Raw genomic sequence first — 18,459 nt, 5'->3', positions numbered from 1 at the left:
AAAAATAAAATATATAGACAAACAAACGGTCTTGGAATGGGAAGCCCCACATCAGCAATTCTTATGGAAGTGTTCATGCAAAATCTGGAAGAAAAGTACATACAGGAGCTGAAGTCCAAATTAGGCGTGTCATTTTATGCTAGATACGTGGATGACATAATATGCGTTTTAACTACTAATAACGAAGAGCTTGTACTGGAGTACCTCAACAAGCAGCACGGAAATATAAAATTTACAATGGAAACCGAAAAAGACGGAGGAATCAACTATCTAGACCTCACGATAAATATTGATAAAGAAGCCAAAAGATTTAACTATGACATATACAGAAAGTCAACGGCCACCGATACAATAATACACAATACCTCAAATCACCCTCAACAGCATAAAAATGCAGCATTAAGGCACTTGGTACATAGACTTGAAAGAACACCGCTTACACAAGAGGCATATAAGAGAGAACTTGAGGTCATATATAATATCGCTGCAATCAACGGATATAAAAAAGCACTAGTAGATAAGCTCAGAAGGACAAATGGAGAACCAAAAAGAAATAATGAAAAGGAAAATAATAGCTGGACGACTATGACATATACTGGAAAAGCAACATATAAATTGGCAAACTTCTTTAAAAAATATAACACTAACACAGCATTCAAAGCATCGAACAATCTAGGACGAAAACTAAGAACTAACATTAGGTAGGTTAGGTAGGTTGAACTGGCCGGTACATGAGGACCTCACATAGACTGATTGAGTCCGTAGTGTTACCAGAAGTTTGTTTTAACGACCAAACTGAAAAACCCTATCAAAAACCAGGACCTATGTTATAAAATAACTCCGTCCTCTTGGCAAATACTAGAAGCTTCCTAGGACTTAAGCCACTTGCTGCTTCTAGATCTGGCAGCTGTATCACTCCTAATAGCTGGAGTCTTAGCCTGGCAAGTGCAGGGCACGAGCACAGAACGTGCTCGATCGTTTCCTCCTCCAACCCGCACTTCCTACACCTGCTATCACTGACCAAGCCTAATTTAAAGGCATGTGACGCCAGAAGGCAGTGTCCAGTCAGAATACCCGTCATGAGTCTACAGTCCTCTCTTTTTAATGATAGAAGCAACTGTGTTAGTCTAAGGTTGTAAGACCTACACATAATCTTCGACACTTTACAGCCCCGCGCTTGAACCCACGCCTTTTCTGCTTGGTCGATCATGTGCACCTCTCGCCTTCGCTTAATCTCGCCCAATCTAATTGGGATGTCTACGGAGCAAGCTTCAAGGGATGCGCCCTTTTTAGCTAATTCGTCCGCTTTTTCATTCCCATCTATTCCCATATGTCCTGGGACCCAATATAGATGTATGCTTCTCCCTGTCCCGATTCTCTCCAGAGACTGCTTACACTCTAACACGCATTTAGATGCTGTGCTATGCGAGATTATTGCCTTAATTGCTGCTTGACTGTCAATATAAAAGTTAACACGGTTGCAGCTTAAGCTATTCTCTTCCAGGGTTTCTACTGCTTTGGTTACGGCTAATATTTCCGCTTGGAAAACGCTACAGTAATCCGGCAGCCTGTAGGATCTGCTTAATTCCGGATCAGCGCAGTATACCGCAGACCCTACTCCTTCCACTATTTTGGAACCATCGGTGTACACATGTATCGCCTCGTCCGCCATTTGCGCACCCTTGCGCCAACCGTCCACCTCTATTGTGGCCTTAAGATCTCCCTCAAAGTGAAGGTAGGGAATCATGTAGTCTGTTCGTCTTGTGACTGAGGACGCTATACTACTATGGCCATATGGTCGGCACTCAAGCTGCCCCGAAGCATCGAGCCTGGTTGCGGTCGTTAACGCTTTGTTCTTTGCTACCAGGTCTACAGGTGGAATGTGCAGAATGGCATACAGTGCAGCCGTCGGGGTTGTTTTCAGGGCTCCCGTAATGCAAAGCATCGATAGTCTGCATACCCCCTCTAATTTTTTGAGGTATGTTGTTTTTTGTGTGGCTTTCCACCAAACAAGAACTCCATAGTATAGAATAGGGCTTACAATCGCTGTAAAAACCCAATGAGAAAGAGAGGGCGATAGGCCCCACGTACACCCCAGCATTCTTTTACATGCATAGAGTGCCGTTGAGGCCTTCTTGACCCTCTCCTCCACGTTGAGCTTCCATGAAAGCTTACTGTCTAGGATGATTCCTAGATATTTTGTGCAAGGTTTCTCCTGTAAGGTCACCGCTCCTAACTTAGGCCTGGTCCAATTTGGGACCTTGTACCTCTTTGTAAACAAGACCATATCCGTCTTCTCCGCATTGACTTTCAGCCCGACATTAGATGCCCAGGTATGAATATCCCGAAGCGCCCGATCCATCAAAGAACTAATCGTTGGAAGGCATTTTCCACTTATGACAATTGCAACGTCATCTGCGTAAGCCGTAAGTTTTACGGGTCCCTCATCGAATTGCCTGAGCAGTTGGTTGATGACCAGTGTCCACAGCAGAGGTGATAGCACCCCTCCCTGCGGCGTGCCCCTGTCCACTGATTTCGTGGCCTCGTTCAATCCCCATTGTGATGTAATCTTTCTGCAATTTAACATGCAGCCGATCCATCTGATTAAGGCAGGATGTACTTTAATGTAATTAAGACCATCCATAATCGCCCATTTTGCAACATTATTGAAAGCCCCGGCAATGTCCAAGAAGACTCCTAGAGCATACTCCTTATATTCCAGGGATTTCTCTATGCTTATTACCACCCTATGCAATGCGGTGTCTACCGACTTGCCTTTGGTGTACGCATGCTGTGTTGTGGAGAGCAGCTTTTCATCCACGTTGGACTTTATGTACACATCTATCAGCCTCTCAAAGGTTTTGAGCAGAAATGATGTTAAGCTAATGGGTCTATAGTCTTTGGGATACACGTGACCGATCTTCCCCGCCTTTGGTAGAAAAGCTACACTAGCAGTTCTCCAAGAGTGCGGTACATGATTCAGTCTTATGCACCCATCAAATATTATTTTAAGCCATTCCACGACCGCCCTACTTGAGACTTGTAGCATGGCCGGGAATATACCATCTGGGCCCGGCGATTTAAACTTAGAAAACGTCTTCACTGCCCACTCGATCTTGGTATCGGTCACCAAGCCCGGCACCACTAGCTCCGTGATCGAAGTGTGAGTGATGTCTGCTGATTCTTCTAAACCGTCTCCCGATGGGAAATGTGTATCGAGAAGCACCTCAAAGGATTCCTCACTATCACGTGACCATTCCCCGTTCTCTTTCTTTATTAGTCCCTGGACTATGTTTCCCTTTGCTAGGACTTTTTTCAACCGTGCTGTTTCACTGGAGCACTCTATGTCCGTACAGAAACTTTTCCATGAGTTCCTCTTCGCCCTGGTAATTTCACGCTTGTAGATCCTCAGTAGATCCCTGTACTCGTCCCGACACGCTTCACTTTCCGCGGTCTTTGCGAGTTTAAACATTTCTTTTACCTGTCTTCTTAGAAGACTCAGCTCATTGCTCCATCATGGCGGCTTTGCTTTTCCTCTGAATCTTCTTAGAGGGCAAGCTTTGTTATACGCAGTCATAAGCGTCCTTGTTAGGAATTCATTCGACTCCTCCAGTTCCTCTACATTAGCAACCTCTTTGGGTTGTCCCAGTTTCGTTTCTACATGTTTCTGTAATTTAGTCCAATTCGTTGCCCTAGGGTTTCTAAAGGTTCCTCCCTTCTCTACCCTCATTAGTGGGATGCTGAAGCTTATATACGCATGGTCGGAGAAGGATGGTCTATCGAGAACCATCCAATCATACCTTGATATATCACGCTCGGAGCTCAATGTAATATCCAGAACATTGCTGGATGTTGGACCAATGTATGTAGGAACATTTCGCCTGTTGGCTATCTGCAAATTGGTTTGCAGGATGTAACAAAATAGAGATTCGCCTCTCTCGTTCGTATCTGCTCCTCCCCACGCATTGTGGTGCGCATTTGCATCTGCGCCTATGACCAACCGCCCTTTGCGCCCTTCCTCCTGTACTAGCCTTTTGCACTCCATCGGTGGAACCTCCGCAGCATGGGCCATGTAGCAGGACGCCAGGATAAATGCCTGCTTATTCTTTTGCTCAACGGCCACCGCTACGAGATCCTCGGTGGTGTAATTAGGCAGCATATATGAATGCAGCTGTTTCCTTACCATTACTACAGCTCGCACCCGTCCTTCCGTTTGTGCGTAGTAAACGCCAAACCCGCGCGCGCTAAGTCCAGAAACCTTTCCTCCCGATGAGAGCCACGGCTCCTGGATCAGCGCCACGTCAAACGAACCCTCCCCAAGGGTTAGGAGGAGTTCGCTCGACGCCACTTTACTGTGTTGGAGGTTTATCTGTAGGACTCGCAGCAACATTGGGCTGTTTGTCCCCCTCCAGCACCTTCGTCTTGACGTCGTCGTCCTCCTCTTGCCCTTTTGGTTTAGAGTATTCGAGGCCCCCTTCAGCCCCTCGTGAATGTTGTGCTGTGTGTTCCTCTGTGCGAGTCACAGCACCATTTAGCGGTTGGTCCTCTTCTAGCACGTTCGTGGTGACGTCGGGGACCTCCACTTGTCTTTTTCCCTTAGGCTTCTGAGGTCCTTTTCGACTTCGCCCACTTCCAGCGTGTTAGGATTTTTATCCTCGGGACTTCTTTTCCTGAGTCGCATGTAAATTTTGCCAGTGCCAAAGGACATTTTGCCAAGCTGCGTGTACAAAATATCCTCCGCCTGCTTGTTTATTTGGAAGATGTAGAACTGACCATCCTCGGTAGGCCGAGATACAGTAAGTACCTTCCAATCCTGTGTCGGTATGTTCGGATTCTGATTCTGCAGAAGTCGCAGTGTATCCTCCGACTTCATCACGCATGGTATCCATACCTTAACTTTTGGTACCGTGGGGATTTGCGCTTTATCCACCACCTCAAACCGCGCGTTCGTGCCTTGCCTTTGGAGGTTTGGAACGACTTCCTCCAGCCACCGCAAGCTCGCGATGTTGTCGCACGCTATCATCTTCACACCATTATACCATCCCCCCGAATCAAAGGTTGGAAGGGGCTTACTTGGTTGTTCCCGCATCATCTTAAGCATTAAGCTAATAAGCTCCCTTTCCACAGATCACCACCTTTCAGTAGTCATTTGTCCGAACGGACTGCTACGATCAACCAGCGCCACAGTCAGTGACTGCTTTGCCACATCACTCATCTTCTCGGGAAAAGCAGGAGTCTTAGTGTTATCTCCCTTTGGAACCTCCGAGAACACCGGAGTCTTCGCGTTAACTCCCTTTAGCGCCTCCGAGAAAGCCGGAGTCTTAGCGTTATCTCCCTTTGGCTTATCTCCTACTTCCGTAGTTGGAACTTCCCTCTGACTGGCAGCTTTCGAGGTAGTTGCTACCTCGCTATTCTTACAGCTTTGGGCCTACTTGTCTTGTCTATGCGACTGCCCTGCCTCGCGGCTCTAGGACTGGGTCCTTTCTGCCTCTTGAAAGCAGGCTTGTCGCCTTCTGCCGAAGGTTGCCTCTTCATTCTGCCATTCGACGCTTCTTCCTCCTCGTACCGGTTGCAGAACCGAGGGTTTCTCGCAGCAAACCTTTTGAACTGCCTTCGACCTCTTTCTACCGCTTCATGGGCCCATTCCAAGCGCTCGATCTCCACTTCTGTTGGGTCGACCACTGCCCCCAAGCGTTGTACAATTCTTAGTGCTGCACGGTACTGCGAGAGAGCTCTTTTACTTCCTCTGCTCCGTACCCTTCTCCACTCTTCTACTCCGTTTTCATTTGTGTGCTTCTCCAACACGGAGTTCATTGAATCAGCACTACTCTCGCTCCCCGAGTCCGACGCATCGCTTAATTCGTATTTGTCGTCCTTGGATTGCGACTCAGTCCTCCTCTTTACATCCTCCTTATTACATTCAGGTAATGAGTTGTTCATCTTGGTCGTACGACCACCTGCCCGACAAGGCGGGCTCAGCGGTCCAGTATTATATACGGGGAAAGAACCGTCCGCCACAGCAGCGCCCCTTACTGCGGTAAGGCCATAAATACTTCCCGAGATGGCCCGGTATCGGGAAGGCTCCGTTCGAATACAGCCGAATTTATCCCCTGGCTGCAAATCGTCCAATAGGCACGGTCCGCATAACACCCTGGATTAGGGGGTTGGCAGTTCTTGGTCACCGACATCCCGCCGCCCTCCTATGAGGCGAAACGGCGTAGATGTCAGTCCTAAACAGCTCCGCCTCATAGTCGGGCGCTATGGAGTTCGGCTAAGCCCTCACACCAACGACAAGGTGCCTACCCTAGTGAGGGGAACTAACATTAACTCAGAGGATCCGTTTAGCAACCACGGCGTATACAAGCTTACCTGCGGATGCCAGCATAGTTACATAGGACAAACAGGACGGCAAATAAGAACGAGGTTCAGAAACATATTAGAGATTACAACAAAAAAACACGGAATCCAAACATTATACCCGAGTCTAACTTCGCGAATCACATGGTCGAGAATGAATGTTCCCCAGCAAACATCAATAACACAGTTAGGGTTCTTCACATACAGGAAAAGGGCCGACGTCTCAACGTACTCGAAAACATGGAAATCTACAAACAGAAAAACATTCGACGGTAGAATAATAAACGAACAGATAAACACAATTTCTGACACAATATTCGAGCCTTTAAAACTTGTTTACAGGAAACAACGTAATCACACAGGTACAACAGACAAACACACACCAACAAATAAACACAAAACAATTAACACGCCAAAACAAAAAACCGACAAAGAAGGTCAAACGACTAAAATCACAGATTTCTACCTACCCCAGTCAGCCACACAAATCGATTAGTAAACCACCCTCGGTTCTGAATGAACACACAGCACATACACACATAACTAAATATACACAAGCATCAATTTGACAATACCTGCTCTATACCTACGAACTATAAATACAGGACAAACGACAACAACAGATCAGAACGAAAATCGACACTGACGATGGCACAGCGCCGAAACCGGTTTGTCTCAAAACCAAATTTGACAAGGGATGACGGAAAATCGTTCCAATATATGTCATTTCGAAACTTTTTCGCGACTAATACCGGATCATTTGAGGACACTTTCACCATCATCTCTGGATGATTTCTGTACGGGAACCAATCGGGGTAATTTCGGGATTTTTCGGGACAATTTCGGGATCATTTAGGGTCTCTTCCGCCATAATTTGTGGATGGTTTTCGCGATCCGTCGGGGTCAATTCGAGACTTTTTCGGGATCATTTGGGGTCCCTTCCGGCATATGTTCTGGATGGTTTTCGGGATTCTTCCGGGATCCCGTCGGGGTCATTTCAGGACTTTTTCGGGATCATTTTGGGTACCTTCCGGCATCATTTCTAGATGGTTTTCGGAATCCGTCAGGATCCCATCGAGGTCATTTCAGCACTTTTTCGCGATTAATACGGGATCATTTGGGGACCCTTTCGCCATCATTTATGGATGATTTTCGGGATCTCGGGATCCCCGGATCCAGTCAGGGTCATCTCGGGACTATGTCGGGATCATTTGAGAACCTTCCCGGCATCATTTCTGGATAGTTTTCGGGATCCGTCCGGGATATCGTCAGGGTCATTTCCGGACTTTTAGGGGATAATTTGGTGTACCTTGCGGCATGATTTCTAGATGGTTTTCGGGATCCGTCCGGTATTCCGTCGGGGTCATTTCAGTGCTTTTTCTGGGTTGTTTTCGAGATCCTACCGGGATCCCGTCAGGGTCATTTCGGTACTATTAGGGGATCATTTGAGGACCTTTCCGGCATAATTTCTGGATGGTTTTCGCGATCCGTCTGGGATCCCGTCGGGGTAATTTCAGGACCTTTTCGGGTTAATTTGGGGTCCGTTGCGGCATCATTTCTGGATAGTTTCCGGTATCCACCCGGGATACCGTCAGGGTCATTTCCGGACTATTAGGGGATTATTTGGTGTACCTTGCGGCATCATTTCTGGATGATTTTCGGGATCCCGGGATCTCGTCAGGGTCATTTCGGGACTATTAGGGGATCATTTGAGGACCTTTCCGGCATCATATCTGGATGATTTTCGGTATCCGTTCGGTATCCTGTCGGGATCATTTCGGGATCATTTGGGGTCCCTTCCGGCAAAATTTCTAGATGGTTTTCGGGATCCGTCTCGGTGCTATCGAGGTTATTTCGGGATTTTTTCTCGTCTGATACGGGATCATTTGCAACATTCCTGTATGGTTTTCGGGATCCCGTCAGGGTAATTTCGGGACTATTAGGGGGATAATTTGAGGACCTTTCCGGCATCATTCCTGGATAGTTTTCGGGGTCTGTACGGGAACCCATCGGGGTAATTTCGGGACATTTTCGGGATCATTTGGGGATCCTTTAGGGGTAATTTCATGACTTTTTCCGTATTATTTCGCGATCATTTGCGGACCCTTCCGGCATCATTTCTTGATGGTTTGTCGGATCCATCAGGGTCATTTGGGATCATTTGGGGACCCTTCCGAGGTCATTTTTGGATCCGTCCGTGATGCCGTAGGAGTCATTTCGAGATTTTTTTGGTATTTTTTCGGGATAGTTTTGGGACCCTTCCGGGATCATTTCTGGATCCATGCGGCATCCCATCGGGGTCATTTCCGGACTATTTCGGGATCATTTTGGAATCATTTCTGTATGGTTTTCGCGATCCGTCATGGATCCCCTCGGGGTTATTTCGGAACTTTTTCTGGACTATGTCGGGATAATTTAGGAACCCTTCCTGGATATTTTCTGGATGGTTTTTGAGATCCGTCCGGGAAACCGTCAGGGTCATTTCGGAACTTTTTTGCGATCATTTTGGTACCCTACAGGGATCATTTCTGTGTGGTTCTCTGGATAAGTCTAGAATCATGTAGTTTTCACTTCGGGTTTTTTGGGACTATTCCGGGAATTTTTGGAGACCCTTCCGGGGCATTTCTGGATTGTTGTCAGGATCCGTCCGCGATATCGTTGGGGTCACTTCATTGGCTTTTTCTGGATAGTTTAGGGATCATTTTGGGATCCTATCAGGTTATCAGCTCATTTAGATCTTTTTTTCTCAATTACAAAAATAAAATGCCTTAGACAGAAAAAACAACAGATAACTTGATAAGCAGGCTAACGTGAATAGCCCATATATTCCATTTTCTCCTTGCGGACGAGGCCTGGGGTAAGAGCTAGTTTTCTATAAATATCAAATAACTAACATAAAGATTGGTAATCCTCTGCGGTGTTTTACATACACTCCTTAGGTACGGTTGATTATTACACTATTTCGCATAAACACCGGTACACAGCCTATACCATATACTCTATCCAGCCACAACAATATTTATCTAGCTTGCATCTGCAATAATCAGGAACACCCCGTATGGCGCCTACATCGAGCTTTCTACCCGGACAGCGATTAGATTTTAGCTTTCCAGCCAGGCAGCATTTAATATAACTTACAGGTGTACAGGAAGGAAGCAATTTCGCTCCACACTGAGTTTAAAATTTACTGCAGCGTGGTAGCTTGTATATTTTCTGAGCACCTTAAATTGTAACTGACAGTGACTCCACCTGATTCAGGTAGTACTGCGCAAACAGAAATTCTTGGTATAGAGGTGAAAGAGCGCAATGTATGCTTTTTCTAAGATACTCATGCAGCATTCATGAATTTCAACTTCTTCTAAAAACGAGTAAGTCGGGTTAATAGCGTTCTTAAACGTGTACAACTCGGACACCTGTAAGATGACAAAGCAACTTTGGGCAACATACGAAAGTGGAAGAACTGAGGACTTGTGTAATAGGTCACGGAAACAAATCTTTAGAATAAAAGCCACAATCAGGGTACACTATACGCTTGTCCTGCATTCTGAAACAATGGAGATATTTCCCATAGTAGATCGGAAAGCTGAAGCAATAAGGACAGCAAAGAAACAGTGACGCAATTATATAGTTCTCCACTAAAGATATCGTCAGGTTCATTGTCCGAACTCAATGCTTTTAACAGACTGAAATGCCACCCCTTGTGCCATATAGATTCGGGTTCATATTATCCGGACAGCACGGCAACCAACCAAGCTCAACTTACTTTTAACTTATTCTAAAACCAATTCTAATATCCAACCGATAGCTACTTTGGACGGAGTTTTTATATAGGCAGAAGCTTCATGCACACATTGTAGTTTATACTTGCGGTATTCACAACAACCTAGGTATTAGTTTATCTCGCTAGGAATCCACTAAACAGTGTTCCTTTATTTATGTCCCCAGCGGGTTATGTGGCTCAGCATATACCTACGGCAAGTATACCTGTCGTAAGAAGAGACTAAAAAACCAAATTGGTTCAAGGGGTTTTGTAGCGCAACCCTTTCAAATGGTTGCCAGGGCAACATATGGCTTCTCCAACCCAATTTTCAACCTCACCTAGCCGTGGCGATCCCAAGTTCCTCATGGATGGGCGTGGGAGGGCGGAATGCCTAGAAAGTTTCATGTGGATATTCCGAATCGTTGCCGAGATCGTTGGGCTAGTCCTTTAATGGTGCTTGTTACCGTATCTGTATCCGATAAAGGACCATCAATATCGATAACACTCCCCAAGGCTTTCGGGGGTTCTCCTTATCGCTACAACAACAACTTGCGTCTATATAATTTGAATGCTCTAGTGAGTTTAATCAGCCAGGAAACTATTGAGTGAATAATAAGAAAAGTTCCAGAGTTGAAGGGTGGCATTGTCTGCGACTTATCGAAATTAAATTATTCTAAATTTATAATCTTGATAATTTTTTTTACTCCTTATAGACGGCAACAGTTTTCCAGTAAGTAGAAATATATACATACATATATACGTATATAATCCCTACTTTGGCCCACAATCAAGCTCGGTATATTACTATTGCCGTCATAAATTTTCCATTCAGCAGAAGCATAAATTTCAGAAAACGACAACAGTCTTTACTCTGTAGGATATTGCCAGTTATCTGCCACCTGCCTCCTCTCACACAAAACTCTATTGGTACAGCAAACAATTTCCCTATATAAAAATAAAAACAAATTATCGGCATAAAACAATGACCCAGAAAAAAGAGTACAGACTTAAAAAAAGAAATTCAAATAACATTCTAGCAAATAGAAAATGAAAACAAAATATATTAAAAGTAGAGAAGAAGATTAAAAAATTATGTAGAGAAAATAAATAATTTTGTAACGCCAAGAAATGTGACAAAACAAAACTTTAGCAGCCACTAAACCGAAAAATGTGACACAGCAGCAAGGCAGTAAGCGGCTGTAAATCAAACAAAATGCCCAAATGGCCAAACAGTCAAACAAGCAAATAGCAACTTAAGAAATAGAACAAAAAATTACCTCAGCACTACCCAACATAGCTCTTTTCAGCTCCCGCTACCACTAACGCCAGCACTCGCCATTCCAACAATGGTTTATTTACACATTGTGCCACTTGGCGAACGTGCAAATGCGCTGTCATTGTCATTTTCTAATTTTCATTTGCAAACAAGCAAACTCAAAATTTGAGCAGACCAAAGGCGTGTTTGTATAGAAATGGGAGCGAGTAGACAGATAGAGGGTGTGAGAGCAACATGTTGGTGAAGTGCAAACAATAAAAGAATGTGTTACCTTCACGAATGTCCTTTATGGCAATGGAATTCCAAAAGAAACCAGCAGCGACACCATAACGGTCACCATTGTGCTCACACAATCACTTTGGAGAGGCGCGTTTTATGTGATGCCTCGCCTGGGCATCAGCAGCAGCTGCGATGGCTGACAACAAACTGAAAACGGACTGCTTCAAATGCAGATGTTACCTTGACTGAGCTCCTGCTGCTTGCTGTCGTAGTGTTGGCTACTTGTTTTGTCCCAATAGAATTTTTGTTAATTTTTTTGGTAAAATTTCTATGTTCCAGTTTTCTTAAAAAATATATTTATAACCAGATGTACGAAAACAAAAAATTTATTTAGACTAATCACACACATAGTTAGGTAGCAAAATATATTCCTGAAATTTACTATTTTGAAAAAGGTAACTTACTTGAAAAACGTATCTTTTATAAATAAGGTAAATTTTTGAAAAGGGTAATATTTTTGAAAAATGTTTGTATTGAACAAGGTAACATTTTAGAGCAAGGTAATTTTTTTGAAAACCATATTTGAAAAGTTTAAATTTTTTTGAAAAGGGTAACTTTTTTGAAAAAGCTACAATTTTTGATTAAGGTACCCTTTTAGAGAAAGATTACTTTGTTCGAGTAAGCTAAATTCATGAAAAAGTTTACCTTTGAGGAAAACGTCATTGCTTGAAAAAGCGTACTTTTTTACAAAGGTTACTTTTTTTTTAAAAAGTAGCTTGTTTTAAAAAGGTTACTTTTTTTAAAAAGCTCACTTTTTTTTAAAAGGTGAGATACTTTTTTAAAAAGGTTACTTTTTTTAAAAAGGTTGCTTTTGTTAAAAATGTTACTTTTGTTAAAAAGGTTACTTTTGTTAAAAAGGTAACTTTTTTTAAAGAGGTTACTCTTTTTAAAAAGAAACATTTTTTTTAAAGAGGTTACTTTTTTTTAGAGGTTACTTTTTTAAAAAAGGTTACTTTTTTGAAGATTACTTTTTTTTTTAAGTTTGTTTTTTACAAGGTTACCTTTTTAAAAAAGGTAACATTCTTTTTTAAATGGTTACTTTTTTAAAAAGATTACTTTTTTTAAAAAGATGAGTTTTCCGTAAAATGTATATTTTTCAGACAAATTTAGTAACTTTTTTAAAACGTACTTTTTTGAAGCAGGTAACTTTTTTTAAATAGGTTACTATTTTGTGAAAAGTCATTTTTTTTTAACTAGGTTACTATTTTGTGAAAAGAAACTTTTTTTGAAAAACGTCCTTTTTTTGGAAACATGTCACTTGTTTTAAAAAAGATTACCTTATTGAAAAATATAAAATTTTTTATTAAGGTTTATTTTATTTTTATTTTAAGAGAAAGGTAACTTTTTTGGAAAGGGTAGCTTATTTGGAAGGGTTACCCTTTGGAAATGGTAACTTATTTGAAGAAGGTCACCTTTTCAATTTCCAAAGATCACAAATGGGTATATATTATTCGGATCATAGTTGTTTATTCACCCTTCTGCTTAGCTCTTCACCCAACTAAGTTTTAGCATTTATTCCTTTATTTCGTTGATTTTTCATTCTCTCTCTTTCTTTTCTTTTCTACATACAGAATGGATTTTCGTCCTGGTCGTGGGATTTATGATTTACAAATAAAAAACACTTCATACAATCGTGATAATGGCCGTTTTGAGTGTCGGATCAAGGCCAAAGGCACAGGTGCCGATGTACATCAAGAATTTTACAATTTGACAGTTTTGACACCACCACATCCGCCAATGATATCACCGGGTAATATTGCTATTGCCACTGAGGATAAACCGTTAGAGCTAACTTGCAGTAGTGTTGGTGGTTCACCGGATCCGATGATAACGTAAGTACATAGTTAAGTGAAAATAGCAATTGTGAAAATTGAATGTGTGATATTATGATAGGTCAAATTGATTGAAAGTAAATAATGGGAGAAAGCACACCGACATGTACACAGACCCACACATTTCATATTTGGGAAACGAAATCCAGCGAAGAGTTTGAGCAAAGTTATTGCCAGCCAAGCGGGCGATTAGAAAAAAATATAAAAAGATATTAACGATAATTAAGAGCTTTATACTTTTTTTAATCCGAAGGGTGCTACTTTCACCAATCTAATCACTCCTTTTTGTTGTACACACCTGTCAAATACGTTTGTCAGACTAAGGGGCAAGTGAGATTTCACTACATGGTAACTTTAACTGGCGCTTAGCTGCCTAGTAGATGTTTAGAAGTTTATGCCAGTTATCGTAATTGGAACCGTCAAAGAAGATCAAGTCTTATGAGGCGGGTTTTGTCTAAGGCTGAGGTGATGCTCAGTCAATCCAGAGTCGAGTAAAGGCCTCACAAACACCTACTGAATAAATACACAAGATTTATGTGTTACGAACACACGCACACATGGCTGGATGTGTTAGGAGGGCAACCGCTTTCCGTCGCAAGATGGCGAGGGAGCAGAGCGGCGGCTAACGGTCGTCGGAGCAGAGGAGGTTAGAAGCGGCGTAGCAGCGGCGGGACGGAAGATGCTGCTCAACGGCAGTATGATGGCGGACGGCTAACGGTCGTCGCAGTAGTGGCGGGATTGAAGCAGCGGCTTAATGGCGGTAGGATGGCGGACGGCCAACGGTCGCCGTAGCAGCGGCGGCACCAGCCAGGCAGGATCAGTATGGCGGTAATATGGCGGACGGCCAACGCTCGGCGTAGCACCGGTGGGATGGAAGCAATGTCGCACAATGTCGCGAAGCGGGCAAAAGTCAAAAAAGTTCATCGATAGATATTTCCATAAAACTTTGACAAAGTATTGGTAATACAACCATTAAATCATTTCGAACAGAATTTTTAATAATAGACTTGCACGCTTTTATCGGGACATCCTTAAACCTGGAATTTTGTTAATTGATAATTTTGCCCACCGTTTTTTATGAAAAAGGTCACTGAAACAAACTTAAATTCAGAGCTTGTTAGTAAATGTAAATATCTCAAATGAGTTTTTTATTATATTTGGAAGCTTTCCATACATGGAAACCCTACTTTTTTATATATTCAACGATCGTGTGATGAGTACCGCAACTTTTTATAAGTGGGAAAAATTAAGTGAATTTTTATTCGAAGTTAAAACTTTAGAAGAGAATAAAAAAAAAGACTCAGCCTTACTCCATCACAAATTTTGGATATACTTATTACCCGTGTCTTTTTACACGTTTATACGTTTCGTTTTGCGCGTGAAAAAAACGCCTATCCTAGCTTAGATAATGCTTAGGAGATCCATCTAGCGGCAGCGGTTAAAAAACTAGCTACAGCTACAGGGTGTACCGAAAAGCGGAGACACAACCCTCTGTTGTACGTGTGTGTATAACATATAGCTGAATCAGCTGTGATAAATAGTGGACGCGCATAGAATACATAGAATTAGTGCATCTGAGTATAATGCAATTTTTAAAATGGGCATGGCTCCGCCCGTTTTCATTTATTTTGTCTAGGATACTTTTAATGCCATAAGTCGAACAAAAATTTACCAATCCTTGTGAAATTTGGTAGGGGCTTAGACTCTAGACCGATACCTGTTTTCTGTGAAAAAGGGCGAAATCGGTTGAAGCCACGCCCGTTGACACGATAACTTGGGCACAAATAGATATAAACTCAGTTCACGTACTTATCTGAACTCACTTTGTATTGGTATAAAAAATGGCCGAAATCCGACTATGACCACGCCCCCTTTTTCGTTATCGAAAATTACGACAAATTAAAAAAATGCCATAATTCTATACCAAATACGAAAAAAGGGATGAAACATTGTAATTGGATTGGTTTATTGACGCAAAATATAACTTTAGGAAAAACTTTCCAAAATGGGTTTGACACCTACCATATTAAGTAGAAGAAAATGAAAAAGTTCTGCAGGGCGAAATCAAAAGCCTTTGGAATCTTGGCAGGAATGCTGTTCGTGGCATTACATATATAAATAAATTAGCGGTACTCGACAGATGATATTCTGGGTCACCCTGGTCCACATTTTGGTCGATATCTCGAAAACATATACAACTACCACCACTCCCTTTCAAAACCCTCATTAATACCTTTAATTTGATACCCGTATCGTACAAACATATTATAGAGTCACCCCTGGTCCACCTTTATGGCGATATGTCGAAAAGGCATCCACCTATAGGACTAAGGCCCGCTCCCTTTTAAAATACTCATTAACACCTTTCATTTGATATCCATATCGGACAAACAAATTCTAGAGTCACGCCTGGTCAACCTTTATGGCGATATCTCGAAAAGGTGTTCACCCATAGAACTAAGGCCCACTCCCTTTTAAAATAATCACTAACACCTTTCATTTGATACCCATATTCTAGAGTCACCCCTGGTCCATCTTTATGGCGATATCCCGAAAAGGCGTCCACCTATAGAACTGTGACCCACTCCCTCATAAAAAACTCTTTAATACCTTCCATTTGCTACACATGTCATACAAACACATTCCAGGGTTACCCTAGGTTTATTTTCCTACATTGTGATTTTCACTTATTTTGTCTCCATAGCTCTCAGCTGAGTATGTAATGTTTGGTTACACCCGAACTTAGCCTTCTTTACTTTTTTTTTATCTCGACTTGTTCAACAATTGTAGCATATTCTTTCTTCAACAGACCATCATTCCGACCTATACATCAGCAAAGGTTTGATAACAGGCCTATAAAATGTAATTTCAGAGGCGCCTGGTTTGAAACCTCATTAAGCTTTAAATGAATTGGGGTCGCGCTTCCCAACTCTTACGAAGCTGTAATGTTGCTGAATATGTCGCTCAGTGTGACAAGGCAAAGCAGTATAAGCTTGGAAATTAAATTTAAACAAAGTCAAATACAGCAACTCCTTATCGAATTGTAAAAAATTTCTTTGAGGCATAATATAAAATATTTAAAAAAAAAATAAAAATAAAAAATAAAATATTTTTATTTAATCACCTTTACATATTTTTCCTTCCACAACACAATCGTTTGTTTTAAATACAATACTTCATGCTTTATGTTTCGTAATTTTCTCTTTTTCTTCCTCGCATGAAATCATAACTTCAGGGAATATATGCAAACTTCTTCACTTTCAAATTAAACATCATCTTTTAATTCGTTCCTCTGCATAAAACATAATGTATGTGTGTATACAAAAATCTGAACCATTGAGACTGTCTATGTTTTAATTTGTCTTGCATGAAAACTGAGATTGGAGTTAAACTGAAATTAAAAGAAAACGAAAAATTGTTTAACTTTCAATATTGTGTTGACTTGAGTACGAATAGAAATTTCTATTTAGGCAGACTGCTGGTTACGTATACGCCATGGCATACGAAAAATTGGTAAAGAGTGAACTTCGTATGCAACTTAGGAGCCGTATGAGTATATTTTGTAATAATGGAAGTTTAGGCATTGTATCGATACATAGACTCGTAACAAAAAACTTCCACGAAATTCAAGACATTTTTCTAACTTGGCCTTATTTGTATTAGCATTAGATATGTTATTGTATTAGAAGATATCGACTACAGAGTGGAATGTCACCCTACCTCGGCTGCCGTTTCGAAAATGCCTAATTTTAAGGAAACTTTTGAAAAGTGCCCTATATCAGAATTTGTTTCAAACTGCCCTAAATATCTGAGTTTAAGAACACTTTGGCAAAAGCCAGGGCATTTATAAAAATAATTCCGAAATAGTGCATTGTTCAACCAAATTCTGTGACTGAGCGTTTTTCAAGCAAATTCTGAAATATAGTTTTCTTGAAAAATATTCTCAGCTAGGACGTTTTCAAACTAGCGGCAGATATAGGGTGATATTCCTCTTGCTCCAAGAATGCAATTAATGTCACTCCAACATTTGCAAAGAATTCTTATACTTCAGCCACGATGGAACCTTAAAGTTTGCAAAGATATTTGCATGTAGGAATAAAGGAAAATGTAGCATTTGTGCCAACTAGTTCCCGATATAAATGCTTTTAAAAAGTCCGCGGCTTCAAAAAAGTACCAGGTTCTAAAAGATTACGTGATGTTAAAAAATACCCGGTCCCGAAAAGTACACAGATCTCTAAAATTACCCAGTTTTAAAACATACACGGTTCCACATAAGCACATATCCCTTGTTCTTGTATCCTGATCCGATAAGTACTCGGATCGGAAAAAGATCTGATTGTAAAAATGTGTCCTGCTCTGAAAAATTAAGCAGATGTGAAAAAATACCCGGATTCGCAAAAGTAGCAGAATCTGAAAGAAGTTTGGATTGCAAAAGTACGCTTTCCGCAAAATTCACTTTTTCTAAAGAAAGTACTGGATTATATAAAAAGAGGTGTCGCTCATTTATTCCAATGGTAATATTTCTGAGCTAATAAAGTGTAAAAACTTCTCGTGCAGAGAGGGGCGTGTCTTAATTGCCAATTACACTTACGGTCGAAATAAAAACAGACGAAAATGTTTCCCTCTTACAGCATTTTTACGGTCACCACAGGTTCTTGTGGTGAATATGGATAAAACGGCAGCTCATTTGGTGATTCGGCAGCAATATTGGAATTTTCTTAATTCTTGGCTCACTTAGAACATTTACATCCACATTAGACTCGTACGCTATTCTCCCTAAATTGCATTTGAATTGTAAAGCTACCAGCGGTAGCAGACGTCAGTGCACAGTAGGGCTAAGTATGAAGTCGAGACTAGTAGAACATTTTGGGGTTATACGAATTCTGTCCTTTTCCGCATTTCACCAGACTAATATTTCATAGAATATACTCGGCTTGAAGATCCTATCATGCTGT

The 18,459-nt window shown here is 41.6% G+C and overlaps 1 protein-coding gene across 4 annotated transcripts in view; it reads left to right on the top strand.

Annotated features, from left to right (window-relative positions):
* The window catches only part of fred (friend of echinoid), an 804,301-nt gene that overhangs the window by 603,412 nt on the left and 182,430 nt on the right, over positions 1–18,459 (top strand). For all 4 annotated transcript variants that reach the window (XM_067767197.1, XM_067767196.1, XM_067767195.1 and 1 more), the window contains exon 4: positions 13,244–13,504. In XM_067767197.1, coding sequence (XP_067623298.1) covers positions 13,244–13,504 — 261 coding nt within the window. The remainder of the gene's footprint in view (positions 1–13,243; positions 13,505–18,459) is intronic.

The sequence above is a fragment of the Eurosta solidaginis genome, chromosome 2, assembly GCF_040869045.1.
Source record: "Eurosta solidaginis isolate ZX-2024a chromosome 2, ASM4086904v1, whole genome shotgun sequence".
Classification (NCBI taxonomy): domain Eukaryota; kingdom Metazoa; phylum Arthropoda; class Insecta; order Diptera; family Tephritidae; genus Eurosta; species Eurosta solidaginis.
Note: the sequence above shows the minus strand (reverse complement) of the source record. Positions and strands in the feature narration are given on the sequence as shown.